Source organism: Bacillus rossius, chromosome 1 (assembly GCF_032445375.1).
Source record: "Bacillus rossius redtenbacheri isolate Brsri chromosome 1, Brsri_v3, whole genome shotgun sequence".
In the NCBI taxonomy this organism is placed as follows: Eukaryota; Metazoa; Arthropoda; class Insecta; order Phasmatodea; family Bacillidae; genus Bacillus; species Bacillus rossius.
In genome coordinates this window covers 156,166,726-156,186,120 of record NC_086330.1, presented here as the reverse complement: position 1 = coordinate 156,186,120, position 19,395 = coordinate 156,166,726, and the positions used below count along the sequence as shown (strand labels likewise).

The 19,395-nt window shown below is 34.6% G+C and overlaps 1 protein-coding gene across 1 annotated transcript in view; it reads left to right on the top strand.

Annotated features, from left to right (window-relative positions):
- Window positions 1-19,395, top strand: part of LOC134546329 (ATP-dependent RNA helicase WM6) — a 65,545-nt gene that overhangs the window by 30,179 nt on the left and 15,971 nt on the right. The window contains exons 7-8 of the mRNA XM_063389094.1: window positions 7,637-7,783; window positions 17,075-17,212. Of these exons, the coding sequence (XP_063245164.1) occupies window positions 7,637-7,783; window positions 17,075-17,212 (285 nt within the window). The remainder of the gene's footprint in view (window positions 1-7,636; window positions 7,784-17,074; window positions 17,213-19,395) is intronic.

Sequence of the window (19,395 nt, the reverse complement as noted above, 5' to 3'; positions counted from 1 at the left end):
AACGTGAAAAGTAAGTACATTCGCGAAAACCACAACATTTCTATATTACACTGCGAATATATCCCCGAAAAGTACCATTACAGTAGAATCACGCCGATACGACCCCCCTCTGTTGCGTCCATTCCGTTTATACGACTGTTTTTTGAGAAACCGTGAAAAATTTGAGCAGAGAAAGTCGAAAATTTGAGTAAAATCGGCTGAAAAACAAGTCTGTTACACTTTGTTGGATACTATGTGTTCACGTTTATCTTGGCGAGAGCTGTACTGTAAGCAGGCAGGCATACAAAAGACGGCTAAAAATAGATACCACCCCTCTAGACTGGCCACGCGGCAGTGTCTAGCCGAGCTCGGCGCGTTCCACTATCGCACGAAAAGCCGTCTCAGCTGTCATGTTAGATGTTATCTTACCCGCACGAAAATCCGCAGAGGTAGCTTCTGGGAGAGCTAGCTTCTGCGAGAGCGTAAGAAACTCGTCCGGCCAGGCTGGCGGTAGCGGTGGCTTGACGTCATACGTGACGTGACGCTTACCTCTCCCATCCTCTGCTAATTCTTCAAGGCTCATCCCTCCCAGAGCCACAAACCATGTAAACCCCCCCCCCCCCCTCCCCCTTTTCCATCTAACATTTCAACACACTCCCTTCCTTATTTCAACCTTCTGCGTGAGAAACTGTCAGCATCCTCCTCCCCTCCCACACCGCGTGCACCAAAAGCCAGGTTGTATAGTCCATTCTCGGTAAAATAAATATTTTTATGGGCTTATACGACTGTCCTTCGCCGTTAATAAATACTTTATAAGTTTAAGTTATTATGAAACAATTTGTTTATTAGTCACACAGCAGTTTCTGCTGAAAAATCACTAATACCTCGAATTTTATTGAATAGAAAAATTTAGCAGGGCCGTAAATATATTTATTTTACTGCATAGTTACTTTTCCATCTGCATTTCACCGTGTTTTTATCTTATTTTTTTTTTACGCTGTGAAGGGACGTGGACAAGATAATTGCTTGAACTGTCAAAATAAACATCGCTGGGCAAGGGCGGGGGCGCATCCTGTCGGTCTGTCGCTGTGATTATCTACTCCAAAAACATGTCACAGCATTTCAGGATAGCATTGTTCTTATATCTTTCGTTTATAGCCGAATGTTTTCTACCTGATCCACACATGTTCCTTCGCCACGTTTTGAACTAAAATAACCACCAGCTGGCTAGCATTGCCGAACTCGCGTGACGCGAATTCACTTAGCGTGAGTATTTATCGGAACTCATTGTTCAGGGTATGCGAGTCCGAGGTGTAAAATGAATTTAAAAAAGTTGTCTTTTTTACTCCATAAACTATTTGAATATGAAATATATGCGAAAAAATGGCTATTTTTTAATGTATTTGGATATATTGGGGGGGGGGGGAGAATTGGCCCGATTTCTCTATTGCGGCCATTCAGTTTATAAGTCCTTTTTTCCGGGAAACGTGAGGGGTCGCTACAGTGGGATTCTACGTATTTGCAGATGACTTATACTCACGTAAGGTTAAAGTATCATTTAACCCAAAAAATTCCATTGACAAACACCTAAATTCGGCTAAGCATGTGGCATCTGCAGCCGAAAAAAAAAGAAGAAAATTTGTAGTTGCAAACATCTATAGCAAGGTGTCTGTTTTGTGTAACTGTTTTGGATTTAATTGGCTATTATTATGCATATTAGTCTTCCTAGTATACATGGATTGTTTATTAAATATGTAAACTATTATATTCAATAACTGCACAATTTAGTCAACATTTAAAATACCGGTAAAATTTTCATTGCATAACGAAAATACCGACTTTAAACCACCGCTTTTCTAATTTGAAAGTACCGCTTTTTGCATACTGAAAACACCGAAATTTTCCAGGCCCTATACATGGTATATTAATAATTTGAAAACAGAATATTATTTGTATAATTTTGGCCACGTCACACCAAAAGTGAGAAAAAATAAGTCAACTGTGGACTCAAAAAACATGGACACTCCATTGAGATAGCCATGAAAAGAAGCAAATGTCATAGTTTTAACGATGTATTAATCAATAGTCACAATCGATCTAACACCATGTGATGCAGCAGTAGTGTACTTGCTGTATATCTATGATGAAACAGATGTTGCAGCTCAAAAAAATATATATAAAGTTAAATAATGTTTTAAGATCCTAGAAGAAATAGCAGCCATTGTGTTTACATATAATATTGCCGAACTATATTACAATTTACCTGTGTGCCGTAAACAACGAAAACTTGTGGAAAACATTTTTTAATATGTAATTATGAGTGCATTTAATCACTAATTTGGGAATAACAGCATTATAAAGAAAAAATTAAGGTATTTTGTGAAATAGATTTCATAGATTTTGTGGTATTTTCTGATTCAATGTGTAGAGTAGTAGGTATAGAAAATAAGATGAATAGGAACTGAAATGTAAGGTTGGTTGATTAGGTAAGTTTAGGTTAAGTTAGGTTAGCTGCAGGATTAAAAAAAAAAAACATTGCACAGGCCAATAAATACGTAATTTCTGTACAACAGAAATTGTCTTTTTGCTGCAGAGTACCTTTATGTACGTGATATTAGTGTTCCATCTGAGAGATTTTTCAGCACATGTGGAATTTTTCATGGCACTAAATACGTTAATTAAAAACTTGAGAATGTTTTATGAATAAAAATGTAGGAATTCTGTAATATGTGCTAGTTTAGTTACAGGTTTTCTATAGAATGGCTATGTAAATTGTGTTGAATTGTTTATTGTAAAATGTTTAATGAAAGCAAACTTTAGTGAAGCACACTCTTGTTTTTGTATTAATATTACTTACTGCAGGTTTTTTAAAAAAAAGAAATCCCATCCACCAAATTTTATCTTTTTTAATCAACTTTTGTTTACTCAATCTAAAATACTATAGCATTGAATTCTTTTCAAAGATTGAGGCATTTAAGGTGATTCAGTAACTATTGATTTGGAAAATGTGAATCTGAAACAGTTGAAATCGGTGTGTCGACATTGGCAAAATTGTGTGAATCGGCACAACTCTAGTTTAAATGTAGTATAGTGTTAAAAATTAGCATGAAAAAATGCTACAGAGTGCAAATTGTTGAATTGATTATTTATAAACACGGCTTAAATGTAGTATACGGTTACAAATTAAAATGGAAAAAAAATGCCAGAACATTGCAGATTACATGTAATTGTAGATTTTTGTGCAGAAATATTTTGAAAATGTGATGAATTTTTTTTTATTGCTCACTGTGAGCTTCAATATACTTAAAACACATATAAATGTTATGTTGACTTAAAAGTTAGTTGGAGTATGAAAACCAAAATATTTGTTTCAAAATTCAGATTTACCAAAAAGGATTACTTACCTGTGCATTAGCAGACGAAATAAAACAAATAGTCAAACTTATCAATTAAGTAAAGGTAAAGATTTTTTTCTAGCTGTGTACTGGAAATAGAATTAGTTTACTTGTGTCGTCTTTAAATACATATTCACTAGAATGATCCATGTACAATGCTTCATAAAATGTGTGTTTGAAACTTGACAATTTTGCATGGCAATGCTGCACACCACAAGTTCTGTTGAGCTCGTAAGTTTGGTTAACCTGCTATTGCTTAATGAATGACCGACATCTTGCAAGTGGTTTGTATGTGTTTCTATGAGAAATACAGTGCAGTAATTACAAATAACTGATTGATTGCAGTTGCGATCACCTATGGTTGCTGAAGAAATCTAAAATTATTACAGTATAACCCCGACCTAACGAACACCGTTATAACGACAAACTCTTTATTACGAACACGCAATATGGTCCCGCCAAAACTGTATTATTTTTTACGTATATTAACCTCTAATTAACGAGCATTTTTTCTTCGCCACATGACGTAACTCCGTTATTACGAATTACTTTTACCATAGGACGAGAAATAAAATAACTTTAAACACGATATAGTGTTTGCAAGCTACATATTTCCTTGTATGTATTATGCTTTCGCGTAATATGTATACATTCGACTTCACAACGTAAATATTGGCTTAGCTTCATAGATAACCATAGTACAGGCTACATACCACATCTATTGAAAAAAGTAAACATCTATGAAAACCTATTCCATAGCTGCGACAATACATTTTAGAAAAACCTCGACAGTAACTATCGATTATAGCCACAGTTGCAGTCTCATCTCTGTTTTGCCAGGTGACGATTACTGCATTTAAGTATGACATCTCTGACTGTTATGAGTTTTTTTTACCGCCCGCTAGTTACATTCGTGTGATGTTTGTGTGCGCGATACACTGCAACGAAATTAACGAAGTGAAATATTAATTTGTTTTGATCGATGGAGGGTAAAAGAAAACGCAATGCAATTTCGCTAGCCACAAAAATGGAAATTCTGCATGCTGTGGATAGTGGTGAAAAAAAATCTGACGTCGCTAAGTATGGAATACCATCATCAACTCTCTCGACTATACTTTCGAACAGAAGTAAAATAGACAGTGCAGTTCTTCTTGGGACAGATAAAAAGAAATATCGACCATGCCAAGATGAAGCGTTAGATACGAAAATGTTCGATTTTTTGATGGAGTCACGATCAGCAAACATACCTATTTCAGGGCCGATTCTGCAGGAGAAGGCACGGTATGAAGCACTGAGAATGGGGATAGAAGGCTTTCAGGCATCTAATGGATGGTTGCACCGATTTAAAAGTCGATGGAGCCCGACAACTTTAAAGGTTTCTGGCGAAGAAGGCTCTGTTGACCCTGCAGTAGAAGAAGCATGGACTTCAAAACTCAATGGAATTACAGCCGGTTATGCACCAAACAACATCTTTAATGCAGATGAGGCTGGTGTGTTCTTTAACCTCCTTCCAGATAAAACCTTGGCACTGAAAGGGGAAACATGTCACGGGGGAAAGAAAAGCAAGGACAGGTTTACAGTTCTTTTGTGTTCAAATTCAGATGGAACAGAAAAGTTGGCACCACTTGTCATTGGTAAATTTGCAAGACCCCGCTGCTTTAAAAATGTGAAGAACCTGCCATGTCCTTACAAATTCAACAAGAAATCATGGATGACCTCATCTATATTTTGTGAGTGGCTTGGAAGCGTAGATGCACGAATGGGTTGTAAGAACAGGAAAATATTAATGTTTCTTGACAACTGCTCTGCACACAGAGTGGAAGGAATACAACTGAGAAATGTAAAAGTGGTTTACTTCCCACCAAACACCACTAGCAAGCTCCAGCCAATGGATCAAGGTGTGATATCGCAGGTAAAGAGGATTTTCCGTCGCCAACTTGTGCAGTACCTCATCAGAAAAATGGAATGTCAAGATACAGAAAACATGAAGTGGAACATACTACAGGCAATGCAACGCATATGTATGGCATGGAGCAGCATTGAAGCAACTTCCATTGCCAAATGCTTCCAGAGAGCAGGCTTTCAAGTTAGCCCTAACGAAATAGATGATGAAACACTTGAACATGTTGATGAGGATGAGTGGAAGCATGTTACCAACAATGCAGCAGGTGCTACATTTGAAGATTTTGTTGAGGTTGACAGTGCAGTCATCACAAGCTCATCTTCCACAGATGAAACTCAACCAACATGCAAGGATAATGAACAAGATGAAGAAGGTGAAGAGATTGAAGCTGAAGTGACCAGACCATCAAGAAAAGATGTGTATTCTGCTCTTGACGTACTCGAAAGATTCCTTTTGACGTCAGATTGTTCGAACAATCAGTCAAGCTTGAAATCACTACGCCAGGTAGAGTGTGCAGTTGTACAAGAAATGAAAATCAGCAGCTGTAAGCAAACTTCAATTCGGGACTACTTTTCAGAAAAGTAGATGTATATTTTCTGCATTGTACAGTAACCTGTACAGAATTACATATTAATGGGTCAGTGCCGATTGTCCTTATTAATCAAATCAATTAATTTTCTGTTTTTATTGTGAAATGTTGATATTATTTGCTAGGGCCTAATTGTAAGTTATTCTCTTGCAATTGTGCCATGTTATTATTTTTTATGATTGATGTGTACAGTATGTAGGCTATTGTGTTTGTCTTGGATCGTTTACTGTATTTCAAAATTCCTATTATCGATATCTTATTAAATTTGTCAAAAAACAAACTTTTTCGAGATTTTGGATAAAAAAAATGACCCCTTTATAAAGAACTCCTTTATAACAAACATGCCAAAATTTAATCCCTTCAATTTTGTTATAAAGAGGTTTTACTGTAAAAAGACCCAGGAAATGGGAAATTGTACTGCAAAAATAAAGTACATTTTCATGGTGGGTGGTCTTCTGGTAAGGCAGCGAATAAGCACTGCCTTGTTGAGCTAGCGATGTCCGAAAACGTGTCCAAACTGAATCCCAGTAAGGGAACAGATTGGCAGCATTTTTAGTAAGTGGTGCTCCTTGCGAGGCTAGTAACAGTTGTGCGTAGTGGAACAAGCACACTACTTGATGTTTGTCTACACATGATTTAAGTTTGTGAGAGTATTGGAAGATAACAAGAATCAGCATTTACTCCTGATGAATAAATAGTCTCGATAATTTTTCTCAATGTTTGGTTACACAGTATTTGTAACTAAAAATTATTTAAGGGTATATTGGATATAAAATTATTATACACATATTATCATTTATATTGTATTCGTTTTATTTTGATATTTATAAATATGTGAGGACCTATGCCTACCTTATATGAAATAACCAAACCAACAGATAGTTGCTTAACAAACAATACCGCCTAACTGAAAATATTAACGAATTTTAATTTTTTGGTTCTGTTGCATTCCAGCTGACATTTTGTATCCGCCAACGGGAATTTACGGCAGATATTCTAGATAGAACCATTGCACAAAAATGGAATGGCCTAAATACTTGAAGCATACTCTGCAGTAGGCTCCATGCTGAGGCAATAGTATGGATGACTACCTTTGTTTTATAGTAAGAAAAGTATTCAAAATGTTTTAAAATGAAAATAATACAGTAAATTCATGTGAATGATTGAAACAATTAGTACTTGAAAACAATTAGTTTTTTTTAAATTCTTCTATTGAGATGTTATAAATTGGTATTGTTCGCTAAGTGATGATTGTATTAGTAGTTATGGCAATTGCGCAAACAAATATTTAATGTATTCTTTGCAAATGGTAATGTTCATAAGGCAATAATACATTTGATATTTATATAAGTTTTAAAAAAATGTTCCTCTTAATAGGGTTTTGAACTTGTTACTATCCGTTCTCGTTTTTTTTGTACCGTGCACTTAACCACTTTGCTACAGAGAAACAACAATATTCAAGAAACTATGTGTATTCAAGGGTATTTTTATTTTCTGAAGTACTTGTTTGGAACTATGGTTATTTCTTGTTATTTGGTAACTGCATGTAGAGAAAACTGAGAAAATTAAAAAACTCAGGACATTGAAAATGTTTTTTCGAAATCTGTGTAACACTGAAATTGACAAAATGTTAATAACCAAAACTGGATTAGGTTATCTTGCAAGATTGATACAGAAATTGTCTTGAGTGAGTGGGAATGGCTGTTACGCTGCGGCATGTATAGTTGTGGGTGGAGGGCGGCCTGATAGTTGTGGTGTGTGCCCTACTAGGTCGTCATTTTCGTCAAGTCCATCCAGAGATGCATGGCCCTGGCACAACTGCTCATGGAGCAGAACTTCCCTGCCATCGCGATACACAGAGGCATGACACAGGAGGAGAGGCTCTCCAAGTACCAGCAGTTCAAGGACTTCCAGAAGGTTGCTTCTTCCTTCTTTTGTCACTTCAAAAATTGTGTTTAATGGTGTTGTGCCAGTTAAAATGTAATTTTAAAGTTTTTTTGAATCTGTCTCTAGTTTTGAGGATGTGGTGTATTATTTGCATCCATGAAATAACTAATTTTTATCCTATGGTTTCACACTGACCAGTTAGTATATATGAATAGAAATTTGTGAGGAATCATAAAATATTGGGAATAAGTTTTTTTAGAAAAATGTTTTAACATCCACAAAAGTAACTTGCTGCAGTCAGTATGTAATGTAAATGCAACAGGTTAGAGTAGGATGCTCGCAGGTCAGGTGGGAAACTGTCTCTTTGCAGGGTTTTTTGTTGCCATGTTTGTTAAAATTGTGAACCTCTATTGTGTTCTTTATTTAGTTTTATCATTCAAATAGGTTTTTGACTTATGTGTGGTTGCCACGTGCTGATTCTTATGCTAGGTCAAGCTGACAATTTAAGTTAATAACTTGAAATTTAAAAAAAAAAAAACACTTTTAATGTATATACAGTGAAACCTCTATTTAACAAATCTCAAGGGACCAAAATTTGTTGTGTTTGTTGTAAAGGGGTTTGTTAAATGGAGGTTTCGCACAATATATTTCTAGTCATCATAAAGCTTCACATATATGGCTAGAACTGTCTTTGACTGTTTAATACGATATGAGGAATTAAACATGAAAAAGTACATAGAATACACTTGTTTAATGGCCAACCATTTGATGCTTGGAAATTTATCAATTCCCATCCCCAGTGCTTCCTGGCGTGCCTTTTATTGTAAAATCGGCAATAAGACGTTGATGTTAGATGCCCTAGCCTCCATTAGCCAGTCAAAAAGTATCTTGTCCAAATCATCATTTTTACATACTTTCACAAGTTTTCGATTTGTTCCTACCAGAGAAGCGTTGTTTTGGATCTGTTCCCGGTTGGATGATATGGTCGAAAGTGTAGGCGCTGGGATGTCGAAATGTTTTAGCTATATCACTTTTTTTTCCACCTTCATCAACTGCATTTAAAATTTCTAATTTTATTTTAACGTCAATCTGTCGCCGCTTTTTAGGATTAGAATTAATTTTACAGTAGTACCGTGTTGATTTCCGTAACTACGTGTGGAAATAAATAAACAACAGTGAAAACTTAAAAAATGGAAATTGTACTCCACCATAGATAAAAATATTTGCGTGTGCGCATCTTTAACCGTAGAAACGCAAAATATACCAGTTCGTCTTGCCAGAGCATGGTACGAGAGGTTTCCGCCACTAGCGCTAAATGTACCCGCCATTTTAAACAAAGTGTGGCATGTATACATGACATGTGTTATCCATGATGCTTTGTTTATTTATTGTCTTCCGCGATGTTGCATATTATTTTACGGTTATACGCACATATTTTTTAAGCAGTGAATGCAAAAAAAAATTAGTGGATGTCTTGTATGAGATGGTTATTTTTGCATGTTTTTCAAAACCGACAGTTCGTTGTAAAGGGAATTTCACTATTTCGGAACAAATAAAATTCAGTATTTAAAGGTTAAAACAGCAATTATCTTATGGTGGTTCGGCAGGACCAAAATTTTATTTCGTTGCATGGGGTTTTTCGTTAAATAGAATATTCGTTAATGGAGGTTTTACTGTATTAGGGATGGGTCAATTCGATTCTCCAATTCCTCGATACCACCGATTATTAAAAAATTTGGGTACTCAGTATCGGGTACTAAAAAGGGCAAGGTAGGTTAGGTATCGGTTAAGTTAAGCAAATACAGTAGTAATATATTTTCGTCTGAGCTTTTCTTACATATTTTAACCCTTTGGTTGGTGAGGGAAAAAATTAATTTTTGTGTATCCTCTGGAGGGAGGTTTTCAAAAAAAAAATTTTACTAAATTTTTATTGCTTACAGAAATCTTAAGATTTTTGAGAAAACTACAAAATCTTATATATTTTTTGCAAAAACAATTATTAACTTTAGTTTTAAGAACCTTCAAAATTTTAAAACTGACATTTTCAATTACATTTTTTTTAAAAAAATACATATAATAATAACATATACACATTGTACACACCGATCAGATATTTAAAAAAAATCAATATTTCGGTGATCAAATGTACTTTTAATATTTTGAATAAATATTTTAATAAAAATTTAAAATATTTACATACACAGTTTCTTACAGTGCAATCCATTTTGACTAGAAAAAAGAATGTCTATGAAAGATTTTTATTTCAAGTTTCAGGATGAAATTATTTCGGTACTTACAATATTAAACATATATAATAAACAAAATCTTTTAAACAAATTTAAAAGTTTTTTATTGTGTGGAATGTGGTGAAGCATGGGTGTACGCAGAGTCCTACATCACATTCTGCACACATCCACCTTGTTTCTTTTCGCCTTGGTTTTGTCTTTGTGCTGTGCTTGCACACGTAACACTGCCTTTGTGGTTTGGCCTTCGCTGCTGTTGATGGCACTGGAGTTGGCTTTTGAAGGGTTGCGCGTAGGACAAAACTCCTGCAGAACTGCACCAGCCTAATTTTCTTGTTATGCCTGATATTGTACATAATACAGGCATTCAAAATTATTATGTCCAATATATGGAAAAACAATTTTTTGTACCATTTTATTGTCTTCCTAGTACTATCAACAAAACTTATCTGCATGTCAGCCTTATCCACTAACCCCATGTTTCGATTGTATTCAACCACGGACCGAGGCTTCATTATGCTTTCACCTGATGTTCGGTCTTTTTTGTCGGTTTCGGCAAACACGTGGTTATGAACAGTAGTAAGCATGCAAACCTCCCTTTTGTCATGCCACTTTTCAGCTAGAATGTTTTCTGTGTGTTAGACTGCACACTGATCTTTTTTTACTTTTTGTGGAAATCTCTGCATTTCTTTCCTGTTTGGGCGCACTGTTCCGCATGCACCCGTCTGATGTTCAAAAAGAAATCCGAACAGTTTTGGGCTTGTGTACCAATTATCTGTAAACAAAATGTGACCTTTGTCTAGGTAGGGCTCCAAAAGTGTAATGACGATAGAACCTGAAATGCCGAGATCGCTGATTTTGACAATGTTGGTTTCACTGCCAGTGTAAACAATAAAATCAACAATATATCCCGTCTCACAGTCACACAAGACGAACAACTTAACACCAAATCTGTGCCGCTTGGATGGAATGTATTGCTTGAAGACCAAACGACCCTTCCACACCATAATGCTCTCGTCAATACATAAATTTTGATGCGGCTTGAACAATGTCTTGAATTTCATTTTGGTAGTTTCCAAAACAGGACTTATTTTGTACGGACGATCTCCGTGTGGCTGACTGTTGCTATCAGAAAAATGTAATAGACGAAGTAAGAGCAAAAAACTATCCTGTGAAAATATTTTTCCAAAAATAGGAGTAGACAGAATTGGGTCAGTGGACCAATAATCATTTATACGGTTTTTAGCTGTGTGGGGCATGAGTATAACTACAGCTAAAAATGTATAAAATTCTGAAACATTAGATTTCACCCATTGTTTGAGTTTTGATTTTTCTTTGACTTCAAATCTTTCTGTTATGTATGAGTGGTACTTATCCGATTCATCAACTATGTGCTAGACCAAATCTTGATCAAACAATATTTTGAATACATCCAATTCACTGAAATTTTCCGGCAAATTGAATTCATCTGTGAGCCCCGAAAAAGAATTGTCAAAATTTAATGTCCTTGGTTGGAAATTTTCATTGTTTTCCCAATGGAAAGAGTTTTCTGTATTAGTTGGAACATCTATGCTCACCTCTGTTCCTGTAGTTGCATTCATGGCACCTAGACTGGAAACTGCATCATTGTCAGTGTCTATGTCACTTACACTTTCATCACTTCCTGATTCCCAGTTAGCGATAATTTCTTGTAATTCTTTTTCAGAAAGTATTTTTCTTTTGCGAGATGTTGCCATTAAAACAAAAAGTTTTAAAAAAATCACATACGAATAACAGTCATAAAAACATTCAGTCAAACAGTAGCACTATATTTCTACTTCTACGAATTTATGGCCATTAGATAAACCCCGGGACTGAACTTTGTTTGCACGAACAAGCCACTTGTATATCTTAGTAATTCAAATTCAATGACACAAGCATAGCGATGGAGTACATATCAGACTGAAAAATAATTGCAATAGAAAAGTGGTCTTTACCTCCGCGAAAATATTGTGTTGTAAAGTAAGTTCCCAGTGGAAAAAAATTTGTACTTGCTGCTCAAACAATTCCTTCATCAATACGATTACTAAAATAGTATATTGTATAGAAAACAGGCATTTGATTCATAATGTTTACAAACTTTAATTTAAATCCCTTTCTTTTTTCGCACAGATTTCTGGCTATTCTGAAGAGCCTATAGTTCAGTATCTGTGACCGCGAAAATAAAAGCACTTTCAAATAAATACACCCCTGTTCACGTTACCGGGAGATAAGAGCAGATAAAAGATTGACTCTGCAATTCTATAGGTGTGCGACTGTTACTATCGTTTAAAAACCCCACATATAAGGACTTTACTACGCCGCTATCTGACGCATTGTGTTTCACCACCTTGTAAAATACGCAAGAACTTTAAAAATCACTGGGAATCATTTAGTAAACTGTACAAGAGAATGTAGGACATAGCAAAACATTGTACTGCTGCCAAAACGTAAAATTATGGCCATACTATTAAATTAAAGTTAAAAACGTACATTTACGTTCATACTCTCTAATACCATTAAAAATATGCCCGTGCATGTACGTTCATACTAGCCAAAGGGTTAATATATCTTACCTGCCGTATGCGCATAAAATTCCTAATAATGCTAATTATTATTAAATATTAATTTTATACGAATAAAAATAAATAAAAACAATGTTACCGTGTATGTTTAACCTTTAATTAAAACTTCATGATCGAAGAACATTATTCCTCTCATGTATTAGACGTAAAAAAATTGTAAAAAGACTTATTAATTTTATTTGCAGTTAAGAAAAGTCCATTGTTTTTTGTGAAGAAAGTGACGGTTATGAAACGAGATCAAATAACGTGTCGTCAACATTTTAGTTGTGATCCATTCAAGGATGATGGCCTCCACAAAACCTCTGGTGGCCATAAAACATAAAGTCAAGTCGAAACGTATTGATTCGTTGCGTACGGGACAAATTGTATAATGAAAGCAACAATCGATTTTAAAGAATTCTCTGGCCATACCGCCAACAGAGGCTAGTGTTTATTTCTTGCAAAGGAAAACAGTAATTCACCGTCGTGCTATTGAGGTTACTGTGAATTGTTTCGCATTTATGCCATTTGGCACAAATATTGTTTTGCTAAAACTATTTTCAAGTGTTTTGCTAGTTTGTTAGTAAAAAATAATGTTCGCCGACTGTCGTCTAAAATTATGATGCGAATGGTCTGATATTGTATCAACATGTCTAAAGTTTGGGAACATTTTCGCATCAATAGTGAAAATGACAAATATGCAATTTGTAATCATGGTAGTGTGCAAATTTCACGGGGCGGTACTTCTAAATCTACAACCAATTTAATGAAGCATTTGAAATCCCGGCACAAATTACTACCAGAAAAAATAGTCTTTGAAGAAAACAAACTTTTGTTTACAGCACTGTCACCAACTAAGTCAAAAGGTACCACAGAAAAAAGTAGTACTACCTTTGAACCCATTTTGAACAAAGATGTTATGTTATCGTCGTTATCGCCTGTTAAAGAACCCTGTGTAAATGTTGAACTTCTTTGTGCATAGCCTAGTACTAGCAAACAAACTGGTAGTTGGGAGAAAAAAACACCTGAACATTTAATCCTAAATTTATAATTATCCTTTAAGCATGTTATTATCATTATGTAATGCATTCAATTCTTAAGTAGTTTTAATTATGTATGTGACCGGAATTACCAGGAATCAAAAACTGGAATGACTTGGAATCGAGAATCAAAATTTAGGAATCGGTACCGGTATCGGAATCTATAAAAATGTGTACTCAACCCATCCCTAGTATATATCCAAGATAGTGAATTTTTCTACTGATAAAAAGTGTTTTTTCAACCTAAACTACCTAAATAGAGTAAATTATGTAGCATAGGGTAAAGGTTGTTCATGTGCATTAAAAAAATTTAAGGAGCTAACACCTTAACTTTTGCAAAAATCACAGTATGTTGTGAAACGTTCAGCTTCAAGTATGTGGCGAAAGCTGTGAAACCACGAAAATGTTTTTGCATATCTATTTTTGCAATTTTAAAATAAAGTAATTTGCATGGAGTGTGTGAAAAAATTTATTTTATCTACAGTAGAACCTCGATGATACGTTCCCGTTTCATACATTTTCCCATGTCATACGCCGATTAATTTCGGTCCCGCCGAAAGTACTATATTTACAATGGTTTACTTTCCCGGAACATACACTTATAAAACCATTAATTTCCCATTTCATACGTTTTTACAAAGCGGAAAAGTCCTAAAATTCACAAATTTTTTTTTATATTCCTCCTTATAAACTCTGTTTTAATGCTTTTATTTTGAAAAACGATCATTGTTTACATTTGCAAACGTAAGAAAATATCTTTATCGCACCATAGATATGGATAGTATCAGGAAGACTGTGCACTTTGCTAGTAGCATCTATGGCCAGCACCAAGCGAGACTAGTGGCGCAAACAAGAAATGATCATGAAAATGGTGCACGTGCTTTACCAAGGCACGGATCTCATATTTTGTGCAGTCATTTATCTTTGAACTGAATATACCCGTTTGTTATTGTTTTTTTACGATTGGATTGTTTTGTATTTTACGTTTCTCAAGTTAAAATTTTATTGAAAATTGTTCTGTTGCATAAAGTTGTTTGTAAAATGTAATAAACAAGCAAAAATTTCTGATTTTTTTTACAATAGCCTAATTTTTTTAATTTCTAATTTAGGCTTGTTGACTTTTCCCCCCTCCAAGAAAGGACTTCATAACATTTTTTAAGGCCACTGTTTCTCATGTCAGCTTTACTTGATTATGGACTGTATTTTACATTTCTGGTGGTTTTATTATATGTATAATATAATGATGAATTCATATCTTTCATTAATATAATGCAATTATTTACACATATGTATTTATGTTTAATCTGGCATTGTGCTGGTATGCTAAATTGGAAAAAATTTCATTATTGCCATTCCCTTTTCATACACTTTCCCGCATCATACACCATTTTTGTGCCCTCTGTTGAAAAGTGTATGACAGGGGTTCTACTGTATTTTCATTCTAATGTGTATTTTGGTTGTATTATTTTTCCAATGTGGCCCATTCCATGGCCAAGAGCTTTTATTGGTATCAATTTATTTTCCCCCAATATATTTACTTTTAGTTATTATAGCATAGCTGTATTTTAATACAATTTTTAGAAACGTTAAAACTTCTTTAGGCACCTCTGGAAGTAGGCAAGTAAATATAATTTTATTTCTATGTATGGCACTCTGTAGAATTTGTGAGTATATGCATAAAGGATTTAAATATAATTCTTACTGTCTATATATGCTTTTGAATTTATGTACAGCATGTTTAAGCAAAGAGTTTAGGTGAGATCAAAATGAACTATGTACAGTAGAACCCGTTTATAGTGAACCCGCCTATAATGAATTCCTGTTTATAGTGAATTTCCGTCTCGGTCCCGGCAAAATGATGTGAGGTTATGTATTAATTTATTGGATATAGCGCACAACTTTTGTCAATGTTGATACGTTTTCCCGTGTACCACGAACAAATTTTGCCGACATAATGCACATTTATCTCAAATATTTTCATATAATTACAAGTATTTTCACAAAACGTCTATTCTGGATCACATTAACGTTTTTCTCCCCAATATGCTACTTCATTGTCCACTGTTCATAATATAAACAAGTCGTAATCGAGTGGCCTCGGTAGGCTACGTGTAGCCAGAAATGGTGCTCAGTTTGGTGAAAATAAAAAATAGTTTTCCCTGCATAGTTAAAGAATGGGCGAACGCGTGTACATTTAATAAGTTATCAAAATTAAACATAAATTACCGCCACACAAATACGTATGTACATTATAGCAGCAAATTCAATATTTTTACGTCTCATTTTTATCGTTCACGTTTCGGACATTTTGATCGAGTAAGGTTTTTAAGACTACCACTAGATAGAACTCTGTGGACTAAATTTTTCCATAGAAAGTAAGAAATTTTCGTTCCAGCTTTAGCAACTGCGATACTAAATGATACGTAGTGATCTTTGATGCGCCAGACTCGTTATTTTTCGTTTATTTACTTTTGACGGTAAAAAGAATTTCGTGTTATTAAGCTGCAAATGTGCTTCAATAAGAAATACGTACATAAAATGTGTGAAAAACGCTGTAAAAAACGTAAGGCATTATCTGTGCGAGATAAAGTGGACATTATTAAAAAGGTAGATTCCAACCCCACTGTCCCGCACGTGTTAATATCAAAGGAACTGGGAATTGCAACATCCACATTAAATACAATATTAAACAAGCTGAACAATCTTCTTTCTCAAGCTGCGAATACGTCACAGAGTATTAAACGCCTGAAAAAAGGAAAATACGCCGATGTCGAAGAACCATTAATAGAAAGTTTGTACATGTGTAAAGTATTAAAAATAATATCTGCATTTGCTCATAAAACTGTTGCTTTGAGTATTTTCATTCGTTCTTTTCTTGGCTTAGGCCTATGTGTAGTTAAGATTATGCTTTTGAGTATGTATTGCCAATATAAAAGTTTTCCCAGATATAAAGTTTCCCCTCTATAGTGAACATATAAACTACTCCCTTCAGATTCATTATAACAGGGTTCTACTGTATTTAGTTAGAGCCGCTGATAGTGGCACGTTAAGTGTTGGAACTGTGGCCATGGTAACATCTTGGATTTTGAACACGTCTGAAGAATCATGGTCATTTGTGGATCATTGGATTTATCTGTCACAATCCGGGAATTGTTCTAGGTTGTAATCTTTGGCAGTAAGTTACTTAAAAATTAATTTTGGCCCGAGCAAGTCGTTACGCAAAGAACCAACGGAGCTTCGAACACACGTTGTTGGGGAGATTTCATCACAATTGTGTAAAAACCCTGAATAGTTATGGAACTTAAAAAACTCGAGGAATGTTCATTTTAAAACTTGTTGCATGAAATAGTTTTTAATGGGTACATATTCTTTTAATATTGACCCAGTGTATGTATTTCATTATTTATTTGGCTGTTGTAAGGATTGATGCATTTTAAAGCCTTTTGTGTTTTGCAGAGGATACTTGTTGCTACTAACCTGTTTGGCAGAGGCATGGACATAGAACGAGTAAATATTGTATTCAACTATGACATGCCTGAAGATTCAGACACATATCTTCACAGAGTAGCCCGTGCGGGACGTTTTGGTACAAAGGTAAGAAATAAATAATTTTTTTTTATACTAGTAAGTCAGCTTTCCATTATTTTTGGAGGACTGTGTCCTGTTAACAGGGTGGCCACTTAACCAGGAAAAGATTTAGTGGTGAACCCATGAACTTTTGAAGGCCACCAGGAATTAACTGCTTATTTGATAGTTTGAAAAGGTTGTAGGTAGTTTAAAAATTGCATGCTGTGCTTACCAACTGTAATTTATACCATTTTTTAATGTTGATTATAACTTGGTTTAAATTACCTGTTGTGCATATAGACTGCATCACTAATACCATTTTTGAATACTGTACTGTCAAAACTCGGCAGCAGATGTGACAATTGACATGTGGGTTGCCATGGTTTGATGAGAAGAGTCAGTTGCTCAAATTTCTTGTCTCGTGTTTATTTTTTTTACTTATACATCTGAAGATTTTCACTGACAGTACTAGTAAACAGAAGCCACGATTGAAAACTAATAATTGTGATTTAACACGTGAAAGACTGGAAAGATTAGTTTTGCAGGATAAAATAATGTTGAAAATGAAAGAATTTAGACTAGCAGGTAGTGTCATAACTTTTTTTAATGCTGCACATTGCTATTTCTTTACAGTACATGCAGTAAAGAACATACAATAGAACCCCGATGTTACGTTCCTGCTTTTTATGTTTTCAGTTATTTGCACCATTTTATATTGGTCCCTTTTAACCTCATTTTATGCATTGCAATAAATTACAGTTGATTACAACATTCTTACAATCTGCAATTTACGCTGTTTGTTTCTTAGACCCACATAAATTCATTATTCCTGTGTTTGTCATGTGCATCATACATATGAAGTTAACACTTTTGTGTGGAATACCAAATGCAAAATTCTGTTGGGAAGAGTGTATTTACAAGCTGCCAACACTGGTCTAATAATAGTAGACTTAGAGAATGTTAAGTATGTGATGTTAGTGCTACACTTTATAGAAATCCTGACTGTCCAACAGTAACTTGGTGTATACAGTATTATGGTATTCAAGCATCTAATATTGTCTTTTACTGTAACTAATTGAATTTGTAAAAGATTGGATACATTTTCAATTGATGAAAAACGAAACATTTTAAAGTGTTGGGATGAGCACTAAGGTACTAGTGGTTTACTTGTTCAGAGGTTAGGCGTGCCTATTTCAACTCTGAACACAATTTTGAAAAATCGCAAAGATGTTGAAGGAAATGCAGCTCAGTGTGGTACATTTGTGTATCGTAGTATGGGTAACTTGAAGTACTTTAGAATGTGGGTTCAAGACCCTTGAATATACCTATAGACTGTGTTTTGTTGAGAGAAAAGCAATTTATTGCCACTCTAGTAGGAATAGATGAGTTTCGTGCATCAAGTGGTTTGACTGACTGTTTCAAACGGTGACATAACCTTTTATATAAAGCAGAATGTGGAGAAAGAAGTGTAAACTTTGTGACCATAGAAGTGTGGAAATGAGTAATTGCAGAGTCAAATACAAGGATATGATCCGAAGGATATTTTTAATATGGATGAAACAGGCAGGTTTTGTTCTCTTCCAGACAAAACACACTGTTTAAAGAGGGAGCAATGTCATGGTGGTAAACTAAGGAAACAAAGGCTCACAGTTTTGCTAATGAGTAGAGACCTGCATTTGTGGTTTTATTTTATGCTATAAAATGGTGTTATTTTTTGTCAAAAGTGGTGTTCTTTTTAAGCAAAAGTGGTGTTATTTTTCAAGTGAAAATTGTTATTTTCTCATTAATATATTTACATTTAAAAAAATATATATTTACTGGCATGTAAGATTTGGCAACAAACACTAAACATACTAAGATATCCAAATATATCACTCATATCACTATTAGTCAAACAGCTTAGCAATCTGTAAGTTTAATTTTACTTAGATTATTCCTGAATTTAAAATTTTAACAAAAATGTAAATATGCATGCAAAATTAATTTGGCTACTAGCGAGTTTAAAATTGCTTAACTTACCTGTTGTGTTCCTATAACACTTTTTTTGTCACAACTTAAGCCTACATAACTTCACAGTAAACTTAAAACAGAGAAAGAAATTGTTAACAGACTACATTTTCTTAAGTTCTAATATGTTCAAGAACACTAGTGATGCTCAAAATAAAATGTAGACATGGTTTCTAGATTGGCCTGGCTCAAATTTGTTCTTC